At 46.9% G+C, this 24,718-nt stretch overlaps 3 protein-coding genes across 7 annotated transcripts; 2 read left to right on the plus strand and 1 right to left on the minus strand.

Annotated features, from left to right (window-relative positions):
* Positions 1-20: 20 nt before the first annotated feature.
* Positions 21-2,004, minus strand: lyrm1 (LYR motif containing 1). 2 transcript variants are annotated; one of them, XM_047032582.1, is made up of 5 exons: positions 1,560-1,727; positions 979-1,142; positions 841-901; positions 666-697; positions 21-562 (listed from the first exon to the last, which is right to left on the minus strand). In XM_047032582.1, exons 2-5 carry the CDS (start codon positions 1,135-1,137, stop codon positions 449-451), a joined length of 366 nt encoding a protein of 121 aa, XP_046888538.1. In that variant the 5' UTR covers positions 1,138-1,142; positions 1,560-1,727; the 3' UTR covers positions 21-448. The 2 variants fall into 2 exon arrangements, with proteins under 2 accessions (XP_046888538.1, XP_046888537.1); XM_047032581.1 differs by lacking the exon at positions 1,560-1,727 and adding an exon at positions 1,911-2,004 and having other exon boundaries at positions 22-562.
* Positions 2,005-2,333: 329 nt separating this feature from the next.
* dcun1d3 (defective in cullin neddylation 1 domain containing 3) lies at positions 2,334-7,688 on the plus strand. The gene is made up of 4 exons (XM_047032580.1): positions 2,334-2,766; positions 3,637-3,722; positions 4,116-4,661; positions 5,600-7,688. Exons 3-4 carry the CDS (start codon positions 4,228-4,230, stop codon positions 6,141-6,143), a joined length of 978 nt encoding a protein of 325 aa, XP_046888536.1. The 5' UTR covers positions 2,334-2,766; positions 3,637-3,722; positions 4,116-4,227; the 3' UTR covers positions 6,144-7,688.
* Positions 7,689-7,994: 306 nt separating this feature from the next.
* LOC124475881 (katanin-interacting protein) lies at positions 7,995-24,576 on the plus strand. 4 transcript variants are annotated; one of them, XM_047032729.1, is made up of 28 exons: positions 7,995-8,097; positions 8,720-8,831; positions 9,966-10,054; positions 10,366-10,541; positions 10,802-10,923; positions 11,014-11,118; positions 11,297-11,431; positions 11,770-12,028; positions 12,256-12,387; positions 12,541-12,698; positions 12,974-13,080; positions 13,527-13,623; positions 13,744-13,953; positions 14,103-14,240; positions 15,170-16,034; positions 17,000-17,761; positions 18,148-18,374; positions 18,512-18,590; positions 18,742-18,919; positions 19,051-19,216; positions 19,763-19,950; positions 20,089-20,156; positions 20,352-20,462; positions 20,844-20,983; positions 21,102-21,203; positions 21,337-21,497; positions 22,696-22,781; positions 22,936-24,576. In XM_047032729.1, the coding sequence occupies exons 2-28, from the start codon at positions 8,820-8,822 to the stop codon at positions 22,992-22,994; spliced, it is 4,932 nt and encodes a 1,643-aa protein (XP_046888685.1). In that variant the 5' UTR covers positions 7,995-8,097; positions 8,720-8,819; the 3' UTR covers positions 22,995-24,576. The 4 variants fall into 4 exon arrangements, with proteins under 4 accessions (XP_046888685.1, XP_046888688.1, XP_046888687.1 ...); XM_047032732.1 differs by having other exon boundaries at positions 20,092-20,156; XM_047032731.1 differs by having other exon boundaries at positions 11,017-11,118.
* The last annotated feature ends 142 nt before the right edge of the window (positions 24,577-24,718 follow it).

Here is a 24,718-nt window from a genome sequence, read left to right on the forward strand (position 1 = left end):
TGATACTCTAAAGGCTGTTTTATTCGACATGACAATCATATGATGTGTGAATATGCACTCCAATGCACTTTTATTCCTTATCTATTGAAAGAAATCTCTATTTTTCTACCAAACTAGATTTCTCTGACGTAGCCAGTCATGAAAATGTGACTTATAAAAAGGTTTAATTGCAGTAATAATAAATAGGAAAATAATATAATACATATTTATGACTGTTAATATTACAACATTATCATCAACAACGTATTTGTCAGGAATTACACATTAATGGATTGCAGTATGATACAGTGTGTTTGTTGCACTTTACAATGAAATGTGCCCCATGAGCAAAATAAATAACTCCCATGATTTGTGGGTGTGTAAATGAGTCTGTGGCTACTGTAACGTCCTCTCATCCTCTCGTCCTTGGTAACATGAACTTCACCGATTGAGTAGCCTACATAAAGCATTAGGTGTCATCATGTGACTGTAAGTAAACTGGCTTGGCCTGCTTCCTCATGCGTTGCTGAGCACGCAGCTTCCTGCCTTTCTGTGTTGCCAGTCCCATTGGGGGTAAGTAGGTCTGAGGAGCAAATGACACAAAAAATAAGCCCCTGAAAGAACAGTATGTAGAGATGTGTAGCATACTAATTGCTCTGATTAATGAAGACAATTAGGACACTTACTGGTTTTGGATAGGGATTTCTGTAATGTAAACCTGGAAAGCAGACATGGAAGTATCTTATGACACAGAGGCATTTTAGGAACTTAAATAATGCAATAATACATTTACAGCGTGTATGTATGTGTTACATCATAGGAAATGTGTAATGTAACGTGCAGTAAAATCAGGACACTTACCAATTTCTATCCTTGCTTGGCATTCTTCTATGCATCTTTTTATTGATTCCTGGTCTGTCAACTAAGGATATAAGTAGGATTAATAAAAGTGTGCTACACTGCAATAACAGTGTTGAATCATCCCTGGTCCATCTATACCTGTTGGTTTTGTCTGAAAAGTGTCCGTGCCTCCTGGGTAATGTAACTTCTCTCAGACTCAGTGTCTTGAGGAAGGGTGGATTGGGCCTTCCAAGTGCGGGCGATCCGTAGTACCCTGGTATACAGTGTCAGGACTTCCTTACGTGTGGCTGCCGTCATCTGATCTATGGATAAAACAAAGCAAGTAATATGAGGACACCTGTAAGTTGATTGAGTATGAGGGAATAATACATTAGCTATCCAAGATAGATGATTCAACTATGAAATCGAGATTTATTTCTGGTCTAGACCTCTGCTCAATTCTGAAACAAATTCCTTATTCCTATCTCCCTAAAATGTGACTTGGGACCCAAGATTGTATCCCTGTTAAATTGGTTTAGATCCTAAGACCTCTAGGTGGCAACAAAGGGCAAAATATGACCTCGGTTGACGTTCACCTGAAGCGAAGATATGTCCCAGACTAGCATAACCCCTTTGGCTTTGCCCTTCTTAGATAACATTGTATCCCTGCTAAGTTGGGTTAGACCCCAAGACCTCTAAGTGGCAATAAAGGGCAAAATATTATCTCGGTTGACGTTCACCTGAAGCGAAGAGATGTCCCAGACAAGCATACCCCCTTGGCCGTTGGGGACTTAAAACACCTAACACCCCTTGGCTCTGCCCTTCTTAGATGAAAATGTTTAAGGGTTCACATAACACAGTTGTCTTTCTAAATTACTCGATCGTTTAACCCTAAAACGCTTCAGCCACATTCAGTTTGTTTATATGCTGCTCTCACTGAACATTGCAGTGAACAAGCCAGTATTAGATCAGATCAAATAGATCAGAAATCCAACAAAATCTCCAAATCGAATACGTAATTATATATGTGTTTAACAAATAATCATTAAAAAGTGTGAAGAAGTGTTTCTAGTCAAACGAACTTGACCTACCTGATGTAGTTCGCTAGCAGTGGCAATCTTTCAAGACAAGTCGTACATTGATGACGAATAATATTCGAGGTATGTTCGCAACAAACGGGTTGACAAAGTGCTGCAAAATGAGTGGGCAATTTTCGCATTTCGCAGTACTTCAGTATCATATATGTTTTATATTTTGAGCAACCAAAATGTTATATGTATGCTAAGACACATCAGTATAATTCCCTACTAGTTTACAATAATTGGCCAACTAAAACAACATTGGCATAGATCCATTTTTATTTAGTATGTTCCATGAAAAAGTATTTAATTGAAATGAATATCCAATGACTGTAATAAAAAATGGTCTTGATTTGAAACGTAAATTGAAGAGCCCATCCCAATCCCTACAGTATCCCTATCCAAGCGACAAGCTGATCAGCTGTCGGTCTTGTTGCTAGCCTGCTTCGAGAGAGGAAGTGATGCAGGGAAAATTCCCATAATGTCCAGTCAATGACTAAAGGGGGAAACACAAAGAAACTGTAATCTTTTTTACGAAAGGTATTTTCTAATTAACTGGAATTACCAAGATAACATTACCTTCAAAAGACGTTCTGTATTGTGGTCCTTAGGCGGACAGACGATCTTGTAAAAAAGTACACCGAAACTCGTTTTTGAATGATGTTGACTGGCTACCTCCTAGCTTAGCAACTAGCTGCTAGCCACCTAAGCTTTCACCAACTTGGCTATCTAGCTAGCAAAACGACGACGAGGTTGTTTGTGCCGTTCTACTCTACTGTGCTAGTAGTTGGGTAGCACATTCACTTTGACAAGCTAATACATTGAAACCATGTACGCCAGTTTCCGAACAATTGTATACATCTAAAAGGTAAGTTTTACGTATTTTTCAGCGCTTGTTATTTGCTTGTTAACTTTATAATGTGGGTTGCCAACACAGCTAGCTCTAGCCGGCAAGCGACGACTACCACTACCAGGGCAGTGTGTGCGCTGCCTGCTAGTTAGCTAGTACTTGCTGGACAAGCTAGCTAGTCTGTCTGGAGGGATTTGCTGATGGTTGATTCTTAATTATCTCGTCGTTCCACCTAAATCGTTCTGCTTAATGCCTCAGGTTTGTAACGCTTGCTACTTTTCATTTTTCAGATACTTAATAAACTAGATACATATACTCTTGCTTAGTCGGCTATGCGCGATGTGTTTTGTCTGGGCATGTCTGTGGATAGTTTAGGTGGATAACTTATTGATTGAGAACCATCACCAAAGTGTTTTTTTAGTTAGCTAGACTAACGTTATACTTTTGGAAAGCAGTTTTAACTACAGTAAGGCCTGTATTGTAGCTATGCCTACTACAAATTACAACATCTGAACTCGACTGAGAAAAAGGAAACTGCAGTGAAGCACAAACGCGGTAATGAATGTTGCAACAGCTGGGAACAATCAAGGGGTTGAGTCACTGATTAGTTGTAAAGTATCAGGAATCTATTGTTATCCCAAAAAAATGGACGCCCTAAATCCACTCTACATTGAATGGATGTCGTTTCCAACAGAAGCTTGCTAAAAAGTAGATTCTTATGCAGTGATGTAATGTGTGGGGGAACAAATTGCTACACAAAACTTAAATGACTAATTCATACTCACAGCATGGCTACTCAGGTTGCTAAAACGGAAATGTAAATGTGTGTGTGACAGATGCTATCATGTTCTGCTTTTGAATACAAGAGGCTCTTTTTGGATCTTTCAGCATTGCGGATGCCAAGGTCATCACTATGGAGCAGGAAAAGATGACATCTTTATCTAGTGTGGAATATGCATTCTGAGGAAGTGTGTGTAAGTATCTACTACCAGTTTGTAAAGAATCACACATTTTTGGGGCATTTTCTAAGCATTGAACATATGTCAACGTTTCTATGGTAACCAACAGTTTGTCTCCCCCAAGTATTTTTGTCTTGGTTTCTATGGTAACCACGCTTTGTAAGCACCTATATACATATGTATGCAGAGCTCTAACATATTCAATAGAACCATCCTCCACATGTCATACCAAGCTCAATTAGTTGACAGGAATTGGTTGTCTTATTTGGCCTTCCTGGGTTCAGCTGCATTGGCATCTGCTTTGTAATAACCCCTTACCTCTGGTCTTGACCCTTAGCCCAAACAATTCCCTCCGTCACACTCATGCGACCTTTTACAGCTATTTGACTCTTGCTCTCTATATCCAAGGGCCCGAGGGCATGTTGAGACATCTCACCAGGCCAGAGCAGAGGCGTCTAGGTGGGGCAGACGGGGCCTGAAGGAGGGGAGGACAGACAGAGGGAGGACCAGAGAGAGAGACATGGGCCAGTGTGTCACCAAGTGTAAAAACCCAACGTCCTCGCTTGGCAGCAAGAGTGGCGACAAGGAGACAGGCTCCAAGTCCCACAAGAAAGGCGGCGGTGCGGGTGGAGGAGGAGGGCATAAAGAGGAGCCCAGCACCCTGGGTAGCAAAGCCTTCAACGACACCAAGGCCATGGAGGTTGACGTGGAGACCCCAGTCATCCCCACGGCGATGGGGGACCCGAGGAAGGACGAGCGCTCAGCTGAAGCAGACGGGCTTTCCCTGCTGCGCATCGAGGAGCTCTTCTGCTGCTACAAGGATGAGCTGGAGGATGCCATATTGGAAGAGGGCATGGAGAGTTTCTGCAACGACCTGTGCGTGGACCCTGCAGAGTTCCGTGTGCTGGTCCTTGCTTGGAAGTTTCAGGCAGCCACCATGTGCAAGTTTACAAGGTGAGATGGAACCAGAAAGGGGAATAATTAAGTCACAGACTTGTCCTAATACCAGTTGTGCTTGTCTCTATATAGAACAGTAACCAAGAGAAGTCTCCTCAGGGCACATTGCTCCAAAAAGGGTGGGTGGGGTTATGCAGTGTTATTGATCAATAGAATGACACGCACAGTGAATTGGCAGATGCTCAGCCTGAATGCTGTCCTGAACTTATCTATCCTAGCCTCTTCTCTTTCACTGTGTGGTGGCCTGGCCACCCTCCCCCCCCCACTTATCTCAGCTTTCAGCATCTCTGCTCGCACTTGCTCACTGACAGGTAGGGGGCACAGAGGAAATGGATCAGGCCTCACTGACACAGCACTCTCCAGTGGGTGGCTGATAGTGTGGCTGGTGGTCACCGCTCATTGCTCTTCTCTCAGATGGCTCTGCCTCAGCAGTTCTCTATTTAGAGCCTCTCAGCAAGTGCCGTGTATCTATCTACAAACTCTCTTTGTGGACTGTTGCTGTTTGCTCACTGTGGCTATTTAAACAAGGGCTGTTTTGCAGTAGGGACTGAATAGCAAAGCATTTAGGGTACTACTATATCTGGCCAGGTTCCCACATTCAGATAGTGAGCAGTGAGCACACAGTATGGCACAGTGACAGGATGTGGTCAAGTTTATCAAAGGGGGGCATCTTGTTCTTTCCTCTGTAGAGGGATGAAAGTGTCGGTAGTATTGGGGCTTTAGATTGACGTGTGCAAAACACATGTGTCTTGGAAAAAAATTCAACCTAGCGATCTCATGCCGGGCTAACTTATTTTACTTAGATGAGACCAATCTGAATGAACAAGCATAGTGAAAATCTCAAAGTTCCACTTCCAGATATAAACTGTTTAGATAGTAACAATTTGATGTGGTGTAATGGCACAATTGTTCTTGTTTGCTCTCTTTTTCTGTAGGAAAGAGTTTGTGGAGGGTTGCAGGGCGATCCAGGCGGACAGTCTGGAAGGCATATGCTCCCGCTTCTCCTGCATGCTGCTGGAGGCCCAGGGCGAGGACAGCTTCAGAGACCTGTACCGTTTCACCTTCCAGTTCGGCCTGGATGCAGAGGAGGGACAGCGGTCGCTGCAACGCGACATCGCCATCGCCCTGTGGCGCCTAGTCTTCACCCAGAACTCCCCCTCCATCTTGGAGCGCTGGCTGGACTTCCTAGCTGAGAACCCGTCAGGCGTGCGGGGCATTTCACGGGACACGTGGAACATGTTCCTCAACTTTACACAGGCCATCGGGCCGGACCTGAGCAACTACAGTGAGGACGAGGCCTGGCCTAGCCTCTTTGACACCTTTGTGGAATGGGAGATGGAGCGAAGGAAAAAGGAGGAGGAGGAGGAGGAGAGGAGGGCAGAGGAGGAGAAGAGATGCACTGGGACTGAGACCCCTCCTAGCACAGACCGACTTGAAACAGAGGGGGGGAGAGGCTCACAGACATGGGGGGGGCATTGACATGGAGACATGGATTTCTGGGAAAGGGAGAGATGGGGTTAGGATCTAAAAGTGAACTGTACATCTGTGAATCATTGGATGAATATTAGTATTACCATTACCGTTTCCCATTTTTCTCTCCTTTTTCTGTTTGGGTGGAGTTCTTTCTCGCCCTGCTTATTTCAGGTTATTGAAAGGGCTCTAAGAACTGTGTAACGTTTTAAGCACTTCTATTTAAGTTATTGTTTTATTGTTTTCCTTCAACTTGTGTTTTGGCAGTTGGACATGTGGTCCATTTTAAAAACCAGGCAAAAGAAAGCCATACCTTTTCCCATTAAACTCATTTAATTCAACTAATTTATACCTGGAAACACTGGTGACATAACCTATGTGGCTCAACACAACAGGCTTGATGCACAAAACGAAGAAGGGAAACGTGCCCTCAAAAGAGGTTCTTACTGCAGAAGCCTGAGTCACGCCATGCAGTCTGTAGTGAAATCAACTTGATAGAATTCTTTGAATTCCAATTTTGGCTTTTTATCATGTGGCGTTTGGCAAAATTGGATTGTAGTTGAGATGATTGATGACATTTTATTGAAATATGACATGATGCTGAGAGTTGTTTTCTTGGCATATGTTGCCTTTAGAAATGACAGCCAACTGTATTGTTGAAGATGTTGATGTCATGATACAGATACCAGTTGCATTTGTATCTTATTTATCCAAATTGAAATGCTGTGTACACACCAGTTAGTCCTTAAAATTTCAATGTATTTATTTATTTGAAAATACCCAACCGTCATTTCTCTCAGTAAAGACATTGAGTGCTTGTTATGAGTGCTTAAGATCGCAATAGTGTCTTAGATGATTTTAACAACTAGGGCTGGTTCCATTTTGTTCCCTCCTAGCTCCTACCGACTAGCCAGCTTTCACAGATCTGAAACACATAGGTGTGTGTGCTGTTTGGGGATAGTCCTTCAGACTGGCTTCTGTACAGCTTTGACCTATCCAGTCCTTTGAGCTTTGAAAGCACTGTTAGGGATGAGGTGGGTCTTGGTTTGGTGGGGACAGAAGAATCCTGTACCTGGGAAATATTAAGGACTGTTACTTTGGACGTTACACAGAGCTTTATCTCGTTTACCTGCAACAATCTTACACCTTTGGGAAGCTATTTGCTAGTTTTGTTTGGGCATGTCAAGAATATGCCAGCTGCTGGTAATGGCTATAATGAAATGCACAAAAACCAATGGCCTGCTAAAGTCACTGTACATGTACTGCTTTGCAAAGAGACATTCATGTCAGCTACCCTCTTTCTATTCTAAATCTTTCAAAACTGTCAGATTCTCTTGAAAGTAGCCTATGGTCTATCGGGGACAGTAGATGATTGTTAACCAGGTATGCTGGCCCATGGGAGTGTCGTGAGTCCAGCATGGTCAGGTGGTGCCCGTAACCAGGTGTTAGTGTGAGGTTTACATTTACAATGGTTTCATTTCAGATCCCTTTGACCTTTTTATATAAAATGCATTGATTTATAATAAATAAAACAGTGTTCAACTTTTGCGAGTGGACCATGAAATGAATTGGTGTTTTTCTTGAAATGACACAACTGTCATTTCAGTCTGTTTTGAAATCTTTATTAATACTAATTTTGTTAATGTCTGAAGTTTGACTAGTACTGCTTTGCTACTAGGCTACATGTCCGGGAAAAAAAATTGCTCAATGAAGTGTCATGCAACAAAACATAATTGAGACTGATGGAGGGCAGAGCTCAAGCGCTAGCTCTTCAAAACTCTGCTCCTCCTCAGGGGTGTGTCAGACCAGAGGAGCTTTCGCCATTGGTGGATAACTCTCCTAGTAACCAGCACCAACAACTGCTATCAACAACGAATGCAAGGCACATGAGAATCGAACAAACTCATCGTAAGAATCCTAACCGACGTACAAATAGAACTGAGAAAAAAATCTTCAAAACGGTGTGAGTAGTTACGACATAAGTCAAAACGCTCGTTTAGAAATCAGGTGATGGAAAGTACGGGATATTGAGGTTACAAACCATTCGTTAGCCAATCTGTTACCCTAGCTAACGTATCCAGCAACAATCCAGCTAGCAAGCTTGGTACTGTAGTCTAGCTATCCTCTCAAATTCTTGTCCAGATGTCAACACTTGTTAGCTTGGAGCCAGCTAGCAATGTATTTGCAAAAACGTTGAGCCCATCGTTTAATGTAAGTAAGCTCTAGCACTATGTGAAAGAACGACGCAATTAAAACTACAGCAAGTCTACTGTAGTCGCACATATAATAGATAGTAGACGAGTTATATTTGCCATATAACGTGACATTGGCCCCTGACACTACTAGCCTAGTGTGTTCAAATTTGGCAACGACGATAACGCCCTGTACGGACGGATATAATTTACCTTTCTGTTGCAAAGGCCAGAATTGTATCCACGGGATGCATTTTTTTATTTACTTGGGAAATGAGACATGTCCCTGGTGGGACATTGGAATGGATACTCTATTATACAGCAGCGATCACAACAGCTGTATGCATAAGTGCTGTAGTTAGGCTTATGACGAGTGTTGATTTTTTTCTGCAGAGCTGAATGTATGGTGCTTACGAATACATGAAGCAAAACCGCTTTTCACCCTCCTCTCATAATGTGGAAATAAGGGTATTCCAATCAACACCGACCTACGATGGATCAAGAGGTATGAGATTTCCAAGTGTGTTATGTGATTTTTCCAGGCTTTCTGTTATTGACCTCGAGGTTGTGTGAAGATTTGAAGAAGTGATGAAAATGCATCGTCAGTGAATGAAAGACACAAGCTAGCCGTCTAAGATGAAGAGATATGTTAATGTATTCTGATATTAATAGTTTGCTTAAGTTGTGACTGTTGGCATAGTATTTTGCGTTTGGTACAAGACGTATTTTACGCTGATAAAGATATCTAACCTGCCTATAATTTCATGTTTATTATATAATATTTGTTTCTGTTGTCTTTGCTTAATTCTATTCTATTCATTCACCTTTCCCTTTACTCTTGCAGTGCTTCAGTATCACCTTTACTGTGTCTCACAGATTCTGTAGACTAATTTGGTGCTAGAGACTATGTAAGGAGAATAGCGCTCTTTCAATCTATTTTTAAGCATGATCATGCATGATGCATGATGTCACACACTATCCTCAAGCAAATTGTTGTTTTTCTTCCCCTTTTGAATATTTCTTGTGGTACTGAAAATACACAGAAAAAGTGGGGTCAGATAATTTGGTTGAGATTGAATGTAATGTGCTCGGTTTTCTCATCGTGCTAGGGTAAAATATTGTAGGAGCATGGCAATATTTTGCATTTATGCTGTCAGCTTATTCATCAATCCTTCTGCATGTTCCAGAGAGTCTCTAATCTTCAGTTGACATGTTGTGGGATGCATGGGTCCATGAATGCATGCATGTCCTGTTCCTGCATTTTAAACAGCCAGCTGTTTTATATGATATTGGTGACTTTAAATGTTTCTTATTGCTAATGTGAAATTTACAATACTACGTTATCTGAAATAAGGTTCCTTAACTTTGCTGGCAAAATAAGCTACCACTCTTGTTTCAAATGTTATGGTTTCTCCCATTGTTGATTGCATTTCTACAAACTAATGTAGTAGACTAGTCCAGACTTGTTTTTTGATAGTAATTAAGTGTGATAGTCTAAACAATCTATTATTCAGTTTGGATACATTATAATTCCTGAAAGAGCTGACATCATCTTTGCTGACACTGCTTCCTTTTGTGTGTGTGTGTGTACGTATATGCATGCATATATATATGTGTGTGTGTGTGTGTGTGTGTGAAGGGGAGCCAGAGGTGGCAGAGAGGCAAGCTTGGCTCGGCCCCTGAAGAGACCCTGGATGAATATTTAATCACCCTCCAGCAGAAAAACAGGTGAATTGTGAGCACAGAGCTTCAGGAAGCAGAACCTCTGGTTACACACAGCTGAGACACACTGCCTGATTCATTAGTACCGACAAACACGAGACTTTGATTGGCAACGTACTGTGCGGAGAGATTATTTGACACACGCATGTGTGAAGCATAAGCTTAAGGCCAGAATCACTGCGATAAGCTAAATGATTATCTGACTTTTCAATTGGTGTGACTAAACCTAAGAACCTAACACACAAGGATTATTGTAGCCATCTACAGTATCTCTGGGTCTGTCTGTTTGACTTCTTGTAACATTCCCCATTCTGAAGGATACTAAAGAGGCTGAAAATCAAAGACCAAAAGGAGATAGATCTGGAGAGGTTGGAGCAAGGTTTCTCCATCTATCTGAACGGGGCAAACGCCGAAGCTAGCAGACAGCATAAGAGACCCAGCCAGAGGTCTCTCACTTCTCCACCGCCCGCATCCAGAACGACACACACTGCTGGTACGCACCAGGACCCATCCGGATCAAACAATGATCATCACTCACAATCCGACACGCAACACCCCACCCCTTCACTTTGCACTTGGCATGGTATAATCCTGTGCCCTCAACCGTCACTGAATGAACGATAGTGACAGTCGTAACTGGCAGCCATGTTTTCTCACTGTGTGCTGAGGACCATCTGTGTGTGCTCCTGGTGTTCCTCTGGGGGGAGGACTGCCTCTAACGCATGCCGTGTCTGTGCTCTGACTCATCCCCAGACTCTTGGAGAAGACACGCGGCACAGAGAGCTGAGGACGGCGGCGTCGGAGATCTAGAGCAGGCCCAACGCCAGAGGAGCCGCACTGCCCCGGGAACAGTACAGAGGAGAGAATGGGTCCAGGTAGAGCCAGCTGTAGCGCTAACCTTTAACGACCGTCGAACGTCGCGGTGGTGTGTGTGTGTATCAACAATGTGTTTCTCTGTCGCCTAGCAGAATTCGTTCAATATCCGAGCGGAAAAGGGACCCTGTTTGCGAGTTTCCCCCGAAAAGCGCTATTCTGAGGATTTTGAGCCGTACGCTAGCGCTGACATGGAGGTAGGAAGCGTAAGCAATGACCAGGCGGTGTGTGGGCGGCCCGTGCCTCGCTGTAGAATAAGTGTGCATCTGACTGTTATGCTTTAGTAGCAGCTGCCTGGATGAGTTAGCATCTGTCTTTTCTCTCTCTCTGCCCCCCACCTCCCCCCCCCCCCCCCCGGTCCACCTCTCTATCCAGAGGTCCCGCTCCCCTCACAGTCCCCGTGACGCCTGTAAGGTGTCACACTCTTTCAGCCCCCGCGCTGACAGCCGAGGGAGGCAGGCCAACCCTGAACACAATGAGCGTGTACTGCTCAACATTGACGAGGTCAAGGTGAGTGGAGGGATTACATTTAATTGCTGGGTTATATAGCACGGAGGGAGAGAAAGAGACCTCTGGCCTTGAGAGTGATATCTCAGAAAATGATGTTTTGGTGATGTGATGCAGTGAGTCGTTGTCACAGAGACTCGGGGGCCGAGGAGTTCTGTCATGTGGATGTTTTCATCTCCCCAGTCGTAACAGTCAGTGTTCTTTAGTGTAACATACTGTACATTCATCAAAGCACACTATCTGCATGCAAGACTGTGTACCTTACAGGTTTTCATGTTTGCTCAAGCACAGGCCCCCAGTACCCTTGTGTGCGTGTCAGTAGCCTTGTCTGTCGTCAGCAGGTGTTGCGGCGGAGCCTGGAGGTGAACATGCGGCGCAGCAGCCGGGGGTCGGCAGGGGAGGAGTCGGACGAGGAGTGGGTGGAGGAGCAGATTGAACGGGACGAGAGCACAGAGAGTTTGGAGGAGCTGGGCCTACCTCCGTCCTCCACCAAGACCTCCTCCTCCACCTCCTCCAGCTACCCACGGCCCTCTGACTCCATGGGCGGTCAGGCGGAGCCCGCAGACCTCATTGTACTGGACTTTGGGCCGTCTCCTAAAGGTACTATAACATCTCATCTCCTTATTCTAGATGTTGACTGACTGCAGGGGTGAGTCTGCATGACCACCTCCTGTCGACTCTTGTACTTCCTTTTCACTGATAAAGAAAGCAGGTTGTATGTGATAGTATGTAACACAGATTATATAAACCAGACACAGATGAATAGACAGTTGAGATGTATTGAAATAGTTTAATTGAGCATCACTTTCCCTTCTCTGATGTTGCAGGGCGTAAGATTGAACGTTCTCTGTCCGCTAAGAGGAAAGACAACATGGAGGCCTATGTTCCCACCAAGCCCATTTTGGTAAAGAGCAAAACTCTTGATAGGCCACCCTCCAAGGAGAGCAGGGATTCTCAAAGTACGTTTTTCAGTGAAGGAACTAGTTTATCAGCGTACCATAAAATGGCTGTATTCTCATGCCAATAACGGGAACATCAAGACACTACAACTGAGTAGTCCATCCCTCTCTCCAACATTCTCTGTATCTGTCTCTCTCTCCCTCCTTTCCCAGGGCCAAAGAGTCGTTTAGAGCGCCCACTGTCTGCTGCCAGGAAGGTGTCTTGTGAGGAGAGGGACCCCGAGGAGACGGCCTGCAGGGTGCTCCAAGCCCTGCAGAGAGAGAACAGCCCACTACAGAGCCCCGAGTCCAGGAACTTCAGCCACAACATGGTCAGACCCCCAGAGTAACTGCCATTCATTTGGGTCACCCGCTAGAGCTGTGTCCATGTTAGGAACTGTCTCCATAAATGATATTTGATGTTTTTTTTTGTTTAGCGTGGTTTATATGATGTAAATGTTATGTTTTGTTTTAGTAGGGCTTACTTTCTCACTCTCTGCTATCTCCCATTGTTTCCCTGGAGCTTAACATTTTGCACTGGTGTTTCGGATTGATCTGAATCTAAACTGGTCTTAGTGACTCTCCCTTTTGATTTTCCCTCCCACAGTCGAGGGGACACCAGATGATGAACGGCTCGCTGCGAGAGGACATCAGTGACCGAGAAGAAAGCAGGGTGACCAGGGCCATGCAGAGAATCACCCTCATGGGCACGAGGTACAGCACCATAACAGAACCTGGAATAGCTTTGCGCCTTTGAACGTATCACCCCTCACTACTGCATGGGAATCAGAGAAAGGCGGTTTGCCATGTTGTAGCTACTATGGTTTGTTACTCTCAGCTAGTGTCAGTCTGGACTAGACTTACATAAAGGGAGCGTCCTCATTCCGGTGCTTTCCTTGACGCCATGTTTAACCTGTGGTAATTCAGTACCTGGTTCTTGAACGTAATTGAACACCTTTGAGGCCCTTTAAAGGTAGTTATGTGTAATGTTGATCTGCGTATCAAGCCACAAGGCTCTGAGGTAGAATCATCAGCACTCTAGTACAGGTCAACAGATGCCAGGGACAACACGGCGACTTCCTCCGTCTCCACGGACAAAGACCAACAGCTGCTAAAGACACAAACAATAAAATGGCTATGTTTGTGGTCCTTTCGGTCAGGCAGCAGCATAATCTGCTGAAAGCCCTGGAGAAGCTGGAGGAGGACTCGAACTACCGCATCCCCCAGCCGGTGAAGACGGACAGCAGCCCTGCACTGGTGAGTCAGAACCTCACGTGTCCCCAGCACTTCAGGGTGACTGAGGTGTGATGCAGTCACACCGATAATGGATTTGCGGATGTGGGGCGAGGGAAGCTTGACATTGTGTTCCCACGGCAGCGGAGGCAGGCCTCGGCTGAGGTGACACCCACCCTGTACGTCACCATGGAGATCCTGTCCAACTGGGGGAATGACAGACAGGTGGGACTGACAGAGATGCAGTTTTTCTGTCAAAGGAACAGGAAACTGTACGTGTCACCTCATGACCTGGACATCAGGAATGCGGATTACCCCGGCAACCTGGGGGCGCTGGTCAATGGCAAAGCTAAGGTTAGGCATCTGCTCAAATGTAAAAAAAACAAACATCTGAAGCCATTTTCATTGCATATCTAGACATTTATCAGTGACTTTTAGTGAGTTTGTATTTTTATCTCGGTATTGAGTATTCCCTTGTTTTGGTTTGTGTTTTCTTTTGACAGACCACTAAGGAGCGTGACATGTGGACGTGTCCGTTCCACCCCCCCATCCAGCTCTACTTCATCATCAGGAACGCTGAGCGCTCTCCAGACTTTGGGATATCCCGGGTCAAGATCTGGAACTACAACAGGGGCCTCAGTGTAGGAGCCCTTCACCTGAATTAACAATGTCAACTATGTTTCATGTAGCGAAAGGGTCCCAGATGATAAGGCATCCATTTGACTCTGACATACGACTTTTAATAATAGGGTGATATCGAAATACACATCTGTTAAGCCTGTGGGGGTTTGGCCTTTCAAGGTTATACAGTGTTTGCTCACCAAGCCACATGGCAGCGGTTAGTAACAGTGAGTCCTAAACGCATGCAGTCTGGCCCAGCTCCTCTGCTGGCAGACTATACTGGGGCTTGAGGGCTGTAGTAGCTAGGTCTCTTTAAGCAGTGACTGAGAGCCACCAGTCCAAATGTAGAACAGTGAGAGATTAGCCTGAAGGGATTAGCCCTAGGGTGGCTGGGGGTTCTTCTATCTCCCGCCTGCCCTCACACACACACACACACACACTCAAACACACACTGCCCAGGAACAGGGGCATCAAGACCAAGCTAACAAGGGGTTTCCTGACAATGGCCTAAACCCATATGGGAATATAATCCATACTATTGTGAAGTTCACGATGCGACTCGGATGCTGTGTTTGGTGAGGTAAGGCTGTAGGCATTTAAGAAGTCTAGGCTAGAGAGCTAGCACCGGGGGTTTGGTGAAGTGGCTGTAGGATTGAGGAGATTTGACTTGGATTTTAGCCATCCTCCATGTCTGTTTGCCTGTGAACAAGCTACTTATCTGTGGCGTTTAGACTTGACTACAAACCTGTTAAAGGACAGTTTAAACATGGCCAGGAATACTCTGTACTTGGTCACTGATGTTGTGTCAAAGTGTGTGAAGACTTAGTTTGTTTTTGCTTTTTCTCTGTGTGGTATATCATTTAGAATAGTCCATTACCTTTTAAACCATTAATGTCTGCACTAGTTATTGATCTACTTTGAGACTAAAATAGCTGTTTTTGTTGATTAGGACCTGGACATAGGCGCGCGCCATGTGAAGCTTTACCTCAACAGCACTCTGGTGTTTGAGGGAGAGCTGGACAAAGGCTGTGGCAACCAGGTGTTTGACTACAGCACCACCATCGACCTCCAGGCACTCCACATCCCAGAGTCCTTTTCTCCCAGCCCCGTGTCCTCTGGCCATAGTCTGAGGGGCGCCAGCCCGCAGCATCATGACGACGCTAGGGGGCCGCAGGGGGGCAGCAGCCAGCGGGACCTAGACTTCAGACTAACAGAGGGGCCGGGCCAGGTTAGAGTAGACATGCAGGACAGAACACACCCTCCACTCCCCCCCATCACCCCCACCACCTCCTCTACCCTGTACTCCGTCCAACGGAGGAACTCCTTCGACTTCCCCTCAGAGGATCCCCTCTGCCTGAAACAGCAGCTGGAGCACACAACCGCCGCGGCCCCCATGGAGCTGACCGTCACCACCCAGCCCTCCTCCTCCTCCTCCAGGACTCCCCAGTGGCTCCAGCCCCTGAGCAGGGGGGCTCCGGAGGGCTGCGAGGGTGGACGGGAGAGGGACCGGCCCCTGTGGCTGGTACCCCAGCAGTCTGTGGAGCCCAAACCCCCCGTGGCGCCCCCCTCCTCCTCCTCCGTGCTCCCCGAGCTGTCCTGTAACCCAGGGAGGGTGTGCAGGGGCGTGGAGCGGAGCCTGAACGGGGGCCAGTGGAGTGCAGACTCCCTGGATCGGAGCCCGGACCTGCTGGAGGAACTGGGCGAGCGGCCGGCCCAGGACAGGCCCGTGAGCGGACGCAGGAGCTCGGCCCGGAACGTCTGTGGAAGACCAGCAGAGGAGCAGCACCAGGGAGCCACCGGCCTGTCCTGTACTGGTAGGTCAACTCTTGGCTCCTAGCTCATACCATGTCCCCGTAGCAATGTTGTGTGGATCGGAAAATGAAAAAGTTTGAAGGGACGTTGGTACAAATGACACATGTCTTTCTGAGATGTTACTTTGTAAGGACTGCAGATTGATTTGTCCTCCTAGGTTATTGTGTCTCTTGTGTGGCTGGTGAACAGAGCTGTAATCCTATGGTGAAAAACATTATTGCTTCAGTACGGTGTGTATTCATGACAGACAGGAGCTTTTCCGTCAAGCTAAAGGCCTAGCACTATCATTTTCCTAACCATAAGTTTGTCTATAAACACATGGTCAATCAGGCCCAACCCATTGGCCCTTGTACAATGTGTTTTCTCTCATGTCTAAACACCCTGGTGCCTGTCAATAGGCTGCACAGCAAAACACTGCCTTGTTTTCTAAGAATTTAAATATAATTTCAGCTCTGTGATCCACATGGGGATTAACATGTTCTGGTGTGTTAAAATGTTCTCCCTTTGTTCAAGGGCAAAAATAACCTCAAATTAGATTATGGTGCAGGGCGGCAGATTGCTGCTTCACACCAAATCTGCATTCCAAATAATCCCTTCTGATCTCTAACCCAGACTGCAAGCAGACAACTAGTATTTCTCCCCAATCTGGGTTTTACACACACACACACACACACACACACACACACACACAGAGAGAGAGAGGACATGCCTGGACCACCTGCTGTCTCTGAGCACTCTCTTTGTGGCCAGTGTCAGTCTGAAGTAGGCCACAGGCTGTTTTCAATGAAGCAGAGAATCACTCTTCCAGCAGCTGCTGTGAAAGCGAGGGTGTTCAGTCTGAAAATGGGCCTACTATTGAACACATTCACTGGAGAGGGTGTGTTTTATCAGGACCACATTCTGGATTTTGTGCTCGGGTTTCCTGAGTTGGTTATGACACATCGTGGAATGTGTGTGTGTTCCACAGACGAGCCCATGTCCTTAGTGCGGAGACAGCGCACGCCCAGGGCGCAGCTCCGCAGCGAGCAGGAAGACACCCTGATGGAATCCTGGGACTCGCTCACCAAGTTCAACCAGTGCCAGCGAGGACGCATCTCCAACATGGGCTTCGAGGGCGACATCTTCGACGAGTTCCTCCAACGCCAGGGACGGATGGCGGCCGGCGGCACGGCCCTCAACCCTCCCTGCAGCCCCCCCCCCTCCTGCTCCAACCCCCACGGCGCCCTGCCGGACGACCCCGACGACGACCCGTCCGCCGAGCCTGAGCGAGAGGAGGAGTTTGAGATCCCGGTCCTGCCCCAGGGCCAGCGACTGGTCATCCACATCCTGTCCACCTGGGGCGACCGCCACTACGTGGGCCTCAACGGCCTGGAGGTCTTCAGCTCGAGCGGGGAACCCCTCAAGCCCGCCCACATCCACGCCGACCCGCCCGACATCAACGTGCTGCCGGCCTATGGGAAGGACCCGCGCGTGGTCGCCAACCTGATCGACGGAGTCAACCGCACGCAGGACGACATGCACCTCTGGTTGGCTCCCTTCACCCCAGGGCGGAGCCATGTCATTTTTCTGGAGTTTGGCGCCCCCTGTCAGGTTGCGATGATCCGTGTGTGGAACTACAACAAGTCGCGCATCCACTCCTTCAGGGGGGTGAAGGAGGTGGAGATGGCGCTGGATGGGAGGTGCATCTTCAGGGGGGAGATCGCCAAGGCTTCTGGAAACCTGTCTGGAGGTACGGGGGTGGTGGGGGTGGGGGTCATTAGAGAAAGTTGGCTTGTTTACCATGGTATGCTTTGCCTGAGTTCTTTCAAAGAAGATCTCATTAGAAGAGTTTAGCTGTCGTCTTTTGAAGAGGCAGGACTGTAGTTAACTTATAGTTAATTTATGTGTACCTTATACCTTGTATCTTATAGGTTAAGATGTACACTAAAGAGTGAGAATACAAGATTTGCTGCTGTCTTTTGCTGCTTTGGATACAACAACCTCAAGTCAAATATACTTTAACCTGTAGTTTATATTATACTTGTCACTCTTACGATATTACTTTTAACATCACATCCAAAATAACCATGTAGCTGTAGGTGAACTGTTCCTGTATCTGCTCTTCCTTCCCCTCAGACCTCGACCAGTTTGGCGACACCATTCTCTTCACCACCGACGACGACATCCTGGAGGCCATGTCGCGCTACGACGAGACCTTCCAGGGCGAGGTGGAGGGCTCTGAGGGGCTGGACCACGAGGAGGAGCTCCAGAGGCCCCGCACGGCGGACGGAGAGGGGGAGGAACGGCCCTTCACGCAGGCAGGCTTCAGAGGGGAGGACCTGACTCTGAGCACCACAGGCATGGTGGGTAATGTAGTTCCATGCTCGGCTAGTAGGCGCATTCAGCTGTAGCTGGGAGAAGTTGAGACCCTTCAGAGATGGACCTTCATTTGCTGTCGATGTTTTTGAGTTGCGTCTGAGTGAAAGGTTTTGTTTTTCAGTTGAACCTCCAGCTCAACCAGACTGTTTGCCAGTCTGAAGAGCCCATGGAGCAGATTCCAGGAATGTACTGTGGAAAGTGTGAGTCTAGTTATATATTTTTGTTTATGCCAACAACTAAAAGATAGCATTTGAAACACTGTTTTGAATATCTATTGAGAAGGCCAGTGTAAACTCCCCCTCTAATGATAGATCTCATCACATCTCTGTCCCCCCCCCCCCCCCCCCCCAGGCCTTAGGCTGGAGCTCTGTGCGACGTGGGGAGACTCCCACTACGTGGGCCTGACAGGGCTGGAGGTGGTGGGCAAGGAAGGGGAGAGCCTGCCTCTGGACCTGTCCATGGTAGCTGCCTCCCCCCGCGACCTCAACGACCTACCTGATTATGGACAGGACCTGCGCACCCTGGACAAGTCAGCCTTGATCCTTCCTTATCCTTGCTTCTTGTATCTCTCTCTGTCTCTCTCTCTCTCTCTCTCCTTCTCTCTGTCTCTCTCTCTCCATTCACTGAGTGAAGGGTCTGAGTTGTCCTCTGTGTCCCCAGACTCATAGACGGCCACAACATCACCGCTGACGACGAGCACATGTGGCTGATCCCCTTCTGTTCAGGAGAGCAGCACACCCTGACAGTGACCTTCCAACAGCCCCAGACTGTAGCTGGACTACGCCTCTGGAACTACAACAAGTCCCCCGAGGACTCCTACAGAGGGGTGAGACAGGACATGCTCAGCCAGATAACATGGAGCTCTTGGGGTGGGAGGTTTATGCCCGTTTCCATTTGAGCAGACGCTGTCATCCAAAGCGACATACGTCTACAGATTGTTGACAGATGTAGGACAAGGACACAGATTGTGTCCTACATCTGTTTTCTTTCGTGTTGACAACATGCCATCAAACTCCCACTTAAACATCTCGGTACTTGAGATATTTAATCTAGATGAATCCAAAGTGATCGGTGGAGACCAATATAAACAGTCCCTTTTCAAAGACACAGGTGTTTAGATTTGGCACGTGTAATTTGATATTTACATTTAGTCATTTAGCAGACGCTCTTATCCAGAGTGACTTAAAGTAAGTACAGAGACATTCTCCCCGAGGCAAGTAGGGTGAAGTGCCTTGCCCAAGGACACAACGTCATTTGGCACAGCCGGGAATCAAACCAACAAGCTTCTGATTATTAGCCCGACTCCCTAACCGCTCAGCCATCTGAGCCCACCATATTTCCTCTGAAAGTCTTGTGTGCCGCTCGTCCGTAGGTGAAGGTGATCCACGTGTACGTGGATGATGTGGCCATCTCTCCAGCAGAGGGCTTCCTCATCAGGAAGGGAACAGGGAACTGCCACTTCGACTTTGCCCAGGAGATCCTCTTCTTGGACTTCCTGCAGCCTTCCAGCCCCGGCGGCCTGGACAGCACGGGGGCCGAGGACTCTGCCTACCCGTCCAAGTAAAGAGCTCACGGGGGTTGTGAATGCTGCACCTTGCTTATGACACACCCCATAGCGTTGCGCAGTGTTTTAGCATGTGTTATCTGTGTGTAAGGTAACACTTACAGAGTGTTGTGTAAGCATGTGTTTGTTGATAGCAGGGGAGGCTGTAGAAGACAGGAGCAGGCCAGCATGGACTACGAAGCTCCCATCATGCCTTGTGGATGTATCCTTTCTGGTGTTGCACAGAAGCATCGCAAATCCTAGAGAGGCCCCTTGCAGTTACTACTGTGACAACATGATTGATTATTTTGACCGTTCTGAGTGGAAATGCTAACTAATACAGTATAGTCTGGGACAGTTGGTGAAAACAAAGCTTACAATTTCTGGGCTGTATGTTCCTTAACTCTTTGCCTGCCAGTCATCTTCCAGCTGCAGCTGCTGACCAGCTGGGGGGACCCCTACTACATCGGACTCAACGGCCTGGAGTTCTACGACCAGAACGATCAGAAGATCGCCCTGAGTGACAACAGTATCCTCCCAGTCAGTGTCTCTTAAACGATGTCTACCCTTTTACTCGACCAAATATCTGTCTGCCTTGAGCCTTTGTTGGCAAATTACCAACCAGTTATCCTGAATTTGCCTGTGCCACTATCTCGTTGTTTATGATCATTGACCTATGTACTTTTGTAAAGCTGTCTTGGAACTAGCTTTGGATAAAAATGTCTGCTAAATGAACAACTGTGAATGAGCAAGGCCCTCTAGTGGTGGATGTGGGAATGGCTGCTGCAGCAGGCCCACCACACTCAAGGCGTTTCCGCCCTAAAGGCACTATCTGCCTTTACAGATGGACTTGCCTTTCCTACTAGTTGGTAGTATTTCCGTGTGTGTCCCTTGACGGTGCTTGTGTCAGACATCGCTGCATTCCCAGACAGTGTGAACGTGCTGGACAGTGTAAAGGGTGATGTGAGGACTCCAGATAAGCTGGTAGACGGTGTTAACAGCACCCACGATGGCAGACACATGTGGTTAGCACCAGTGCTGCCTGGACTGGTAAGGACTTGTTTGTTTGTGTGTGTTCCTGAGATTTGGAGAGAAAATGTACTCAACCTACAGTCTTAACCAGTCTGGATCCGTACTTTGTATGACTTTGCCTGTTGATTCTATCCAGGTAAATCGTGTGTATGTCATATTTGATCAGCCGGTCACTGTGTCCATGATCAAACTGTGGAACTACTCCAAGACACCCCAGAGAGGGGTGAAGGAGTTTGGGGTAAGGAGCTGCCCTCTGTTCCACAACCCAGTCTAGTAGCAGGACCCTCAAGAGCTATGAGATTGCATTGAATAAGATTCCAAGACCATATATCCTAAAAATAAGTAATGCGTGTGTGTGTGTCTGCATTCAGCTGCTAGTGGACGACCTCCTGGTGTATAACGGTATTTTAAACAGCGTCAGCCAAGTGGCACGGGGCATCCTCCCCACCTGTGACCCGGTGGTGCCCTACCACACCATCCTCTTCACGGACAATGCCCACATTGCCCACCGCGAGAGGAACACTGTCATCAGGTACACTGGTCACAGGGCTTCACACGACTCATACGATTGGCTCCGCTGCCTGTTGGGCTAAACACATGGCGATGCTGATTCATGCTAATTCACGCATGTGCGGAGATGCTCTGCTGCTTTACCATTGCCTGGCATACGTGTCCTTGTCACACAGGGACCAAAACTCTCTATACCATCATCGGTATGAAAACAATTGGTGGTCTTATTGGGTTGAATCAGTGGATTACAATTGAATGTAGGGTCGTAAATCGTCTCTTTACCTGCGAGTTTGTGTTGAATGGAGGTGTGCTCTCTCCACTCCAGCGCTCGGAGTAGCCGCCACCTGAAACAGTGAGTAACAGAGTCCCAGTGGCCTTCAGTCTGTCAGCCCCCCTCCCTGTGGGTGTCAGCCCCCCTCCCTGTAGGTGTCAGCCCCCCTCCCTGTAGGTGTCAGCCCCCCCTCCCTGTAGGTGTCAGCCCCCCCTCCCTGTAGGTGTCAGCCCCCCCTCCCTGTGGGTGTCAGCCCCCCCTCCCTGTGGGTGTCAGCCCCCCCTCCCTGTAGGTGTCAGCCCCCCCTCCCTGTAGGTGTCAGCCCCCCCTCCCTGTGGGTGTCAGCCCCCCCTCCCTGTAGGTGTCAGCCCCCCTCCCTGTAGGTGTCAGCCCCCCTCCCTGTGGATGTCAGCCCCCCTCCCTGTAGGTGTCAGCCCCCCTCCCTGTGGGTGTCAGCCCCCCCTCCCTGTGGGTGTCAGCCCCCCCTCCCTGTAGGTGTCAGCCCCCCTCCCTGTAGGTGTCAGCCCCCCTCCCTGTAGGTGTCAGCCCCCCTCCCTGTGGATGTCAGCCCCCCTCCCTGTAGGTGTCAGCCCCCCTCCCTGTGGGTGTCAGCCCCCCCTCCCTGTGGGTGTCAGCCCCCCCTCCCTGTAGGTGTCAGCCCCCCTCCCTGTAGGTGATCCTCATCGTACAACAGTTTCGCTTCGACCGCCCAGACATCCCCACATTCACATTCCACAGCTTTGCTTCTAGAACCCAGTTCTACTAAACCCACCGACCACATTGCCTCTTTCCATCTCTATTCCTCCCCCGGTTGTAGGAGTCGAGACTCTGGTCCCCTGCACTCCCTGCTTCACTGTGTGACCATAGCTTCTACTGTACCGTGCTCCAGCATGCTCCTGTCCAACATTCACACACTCACATCCCTCCTTCTCCTTTCTCTGTACTGCAGCAACTATGTGGAGGACCAGGATGTGAAGATGACCAATGAAAATCAAATCGTCCATCACAACAAGAAGAAGCAAACGGCTGATCCAGGTATGTTCGAGACTTAAGCTAAGCTGTGGATGATATGTCGCTCTTGTCCATCAGTCTAATCCTAAGAAGGAAAAAAAGACTCTTGGAACAAAATAACTTACTTGGTCTTCAACCATTGCACAAAGTTTCAAACATTAATTTTCCCATCATGCAGCTCTTCGACCTAAAACCTGCATGACGGACCCAGGCAAGCTGGGAAAGAGGAGGTACTGAGTCCGACAGAAGGAGAGGCCGACTGGTAGAATTGGAGCCAGATACGTGTGGGAGAGAGGAAACAGAAGTGAAGAGAGGAAGGTTGACTGACCAACTCTGCTCAAAATCACTCAGGGGCTTTTGTTGCCAAGCCCTGACTGAAAAAGTCCCCCCACCATGACGCCACACCATAGTGGAGTGCATCTTCGTGACACGACATGTGTGTCAACCAAAGCTGCTGTTCAAGAGACAGGGCTTGTACAGAAGCACAAGGTTTATATGCACCCACAGGATTGACCCTCCACTTTCTGGTTGGACCGGTCCCCATCCATCCTATGTAGATAACCACATATTCTTATACAGGTCCTGTATGCACTGTAGTCCCTGTAGTGTTAAAGGTTCTCTCCACAGTGTCAGGGTCAACCTACATGGCTGCTACTGGACCTATCCGTGCCTAGTCCTACTCTATGGCTGCTCCCTGCGTGATATAGTACTGCTGTGTATTCATGCTGCTCATGGTGTACAGCTGGTCAAGGGGAAAGAGAAGCCCAGGAGACGTGTTTTGCTCACACAGTTTATACATGTATTGTACGGATAAATAGGCTAAAGGGTTATATATTTAATGTCTGTCTTTACTGTCCCTAAAGACCCTGTCTTTACGTCATTACTCCCCCACAAGTCTGAATGCTATGCAGTTAAAGTTAGTATTTCCACCTGTCTATTATAACTCAGTTGGGTTTTGTTGAGGCAAATTAGGTTTTGACACTTGGGAGAGCTTTTGTGTTGAGCTTAGAAAAGCATCTCAGTTGGATCCATAAATGAGTCAGGATATGTTCCAAGTTCACATCTTCACACACACAATACACTTGATTCTTCAAAAGCAAAACACAGAAACTACAACTGCTTCTTAGATGTAAGTCTATATATTTTCAAGTAATGTATTGGTCAATGTTTTTGCTAACCTCTGAGTAGAAAGACTAGTTTGATAACTAAGTGACCTTTATTAAAGCTGTTTGATATTGAAAGGTCTTTTTGACACACCTGCTGATAAAAAAAATTATTTAAAAAAAGTAATTTGCTAACGTAGGAAGGAAAGTTATAACCTAAACTGGCTGGATTAGGTTTAAAGTCACCTAACAATGTTACCTAACAGAAACAACGAATATGCAAATACTGACTATATACCTCAAAAAAAGTGAATACATTTAAAAAAGGGATGAATACTCATTAAAACATTGTTCTACATTAAATGTTTAAATATATTTCTGATGTTGTAAAAGCTATTATATAGTAGTATTTTGTTGCATGTACAGTAAAAGTAATCCCTGAGGCTAAACTTGTTTTAGATCTGATTCTTTGTTAGGCCACAATATAGGCTATTATCCTATACACTGTAATCTCCTATATATATCTATATATGACAAAGGGAATTACATGGTTTTCAAAATGCAGTTTTATGTATTTGATTTAAATGAGTCTGCAAAAGTGGGTTTAACAGTGAACCTCAGTCCTGCTTTTAGTGGTGGTAGCTAGTTCTGTAAACTTATAATATATACATTATTTTTTTTATCTTGTTAATCAAGTATATATTATTCTATGGTAAGTATATTTAATTCAATAAAATGATGTTTTTAAAAACGTTTTGATTGTTTATTTTGATAGCATGAGCACTATGACCAAGATCATGTGATGTCCTTATTTGACCTGCTGGTGAATGAATGTTGGAGTTAAACCACTGCTCTTTT

Source organism: Hypomesus transpacificus, chromosome 13, assembly GCF_021917145.1.
Source record: "Hypomesus transpacificus isolate Combined female chromosome 13, fHypTra1, whole genome shotgun sequence".
Classification (NCBI taxonomy): domain Eukaryota; kingdom Metazoa; phylum Chordata; class Actinopteri; order Osmeriformes; family Osmeridae; genus Hypomesus; species Hypomesus transpacificus.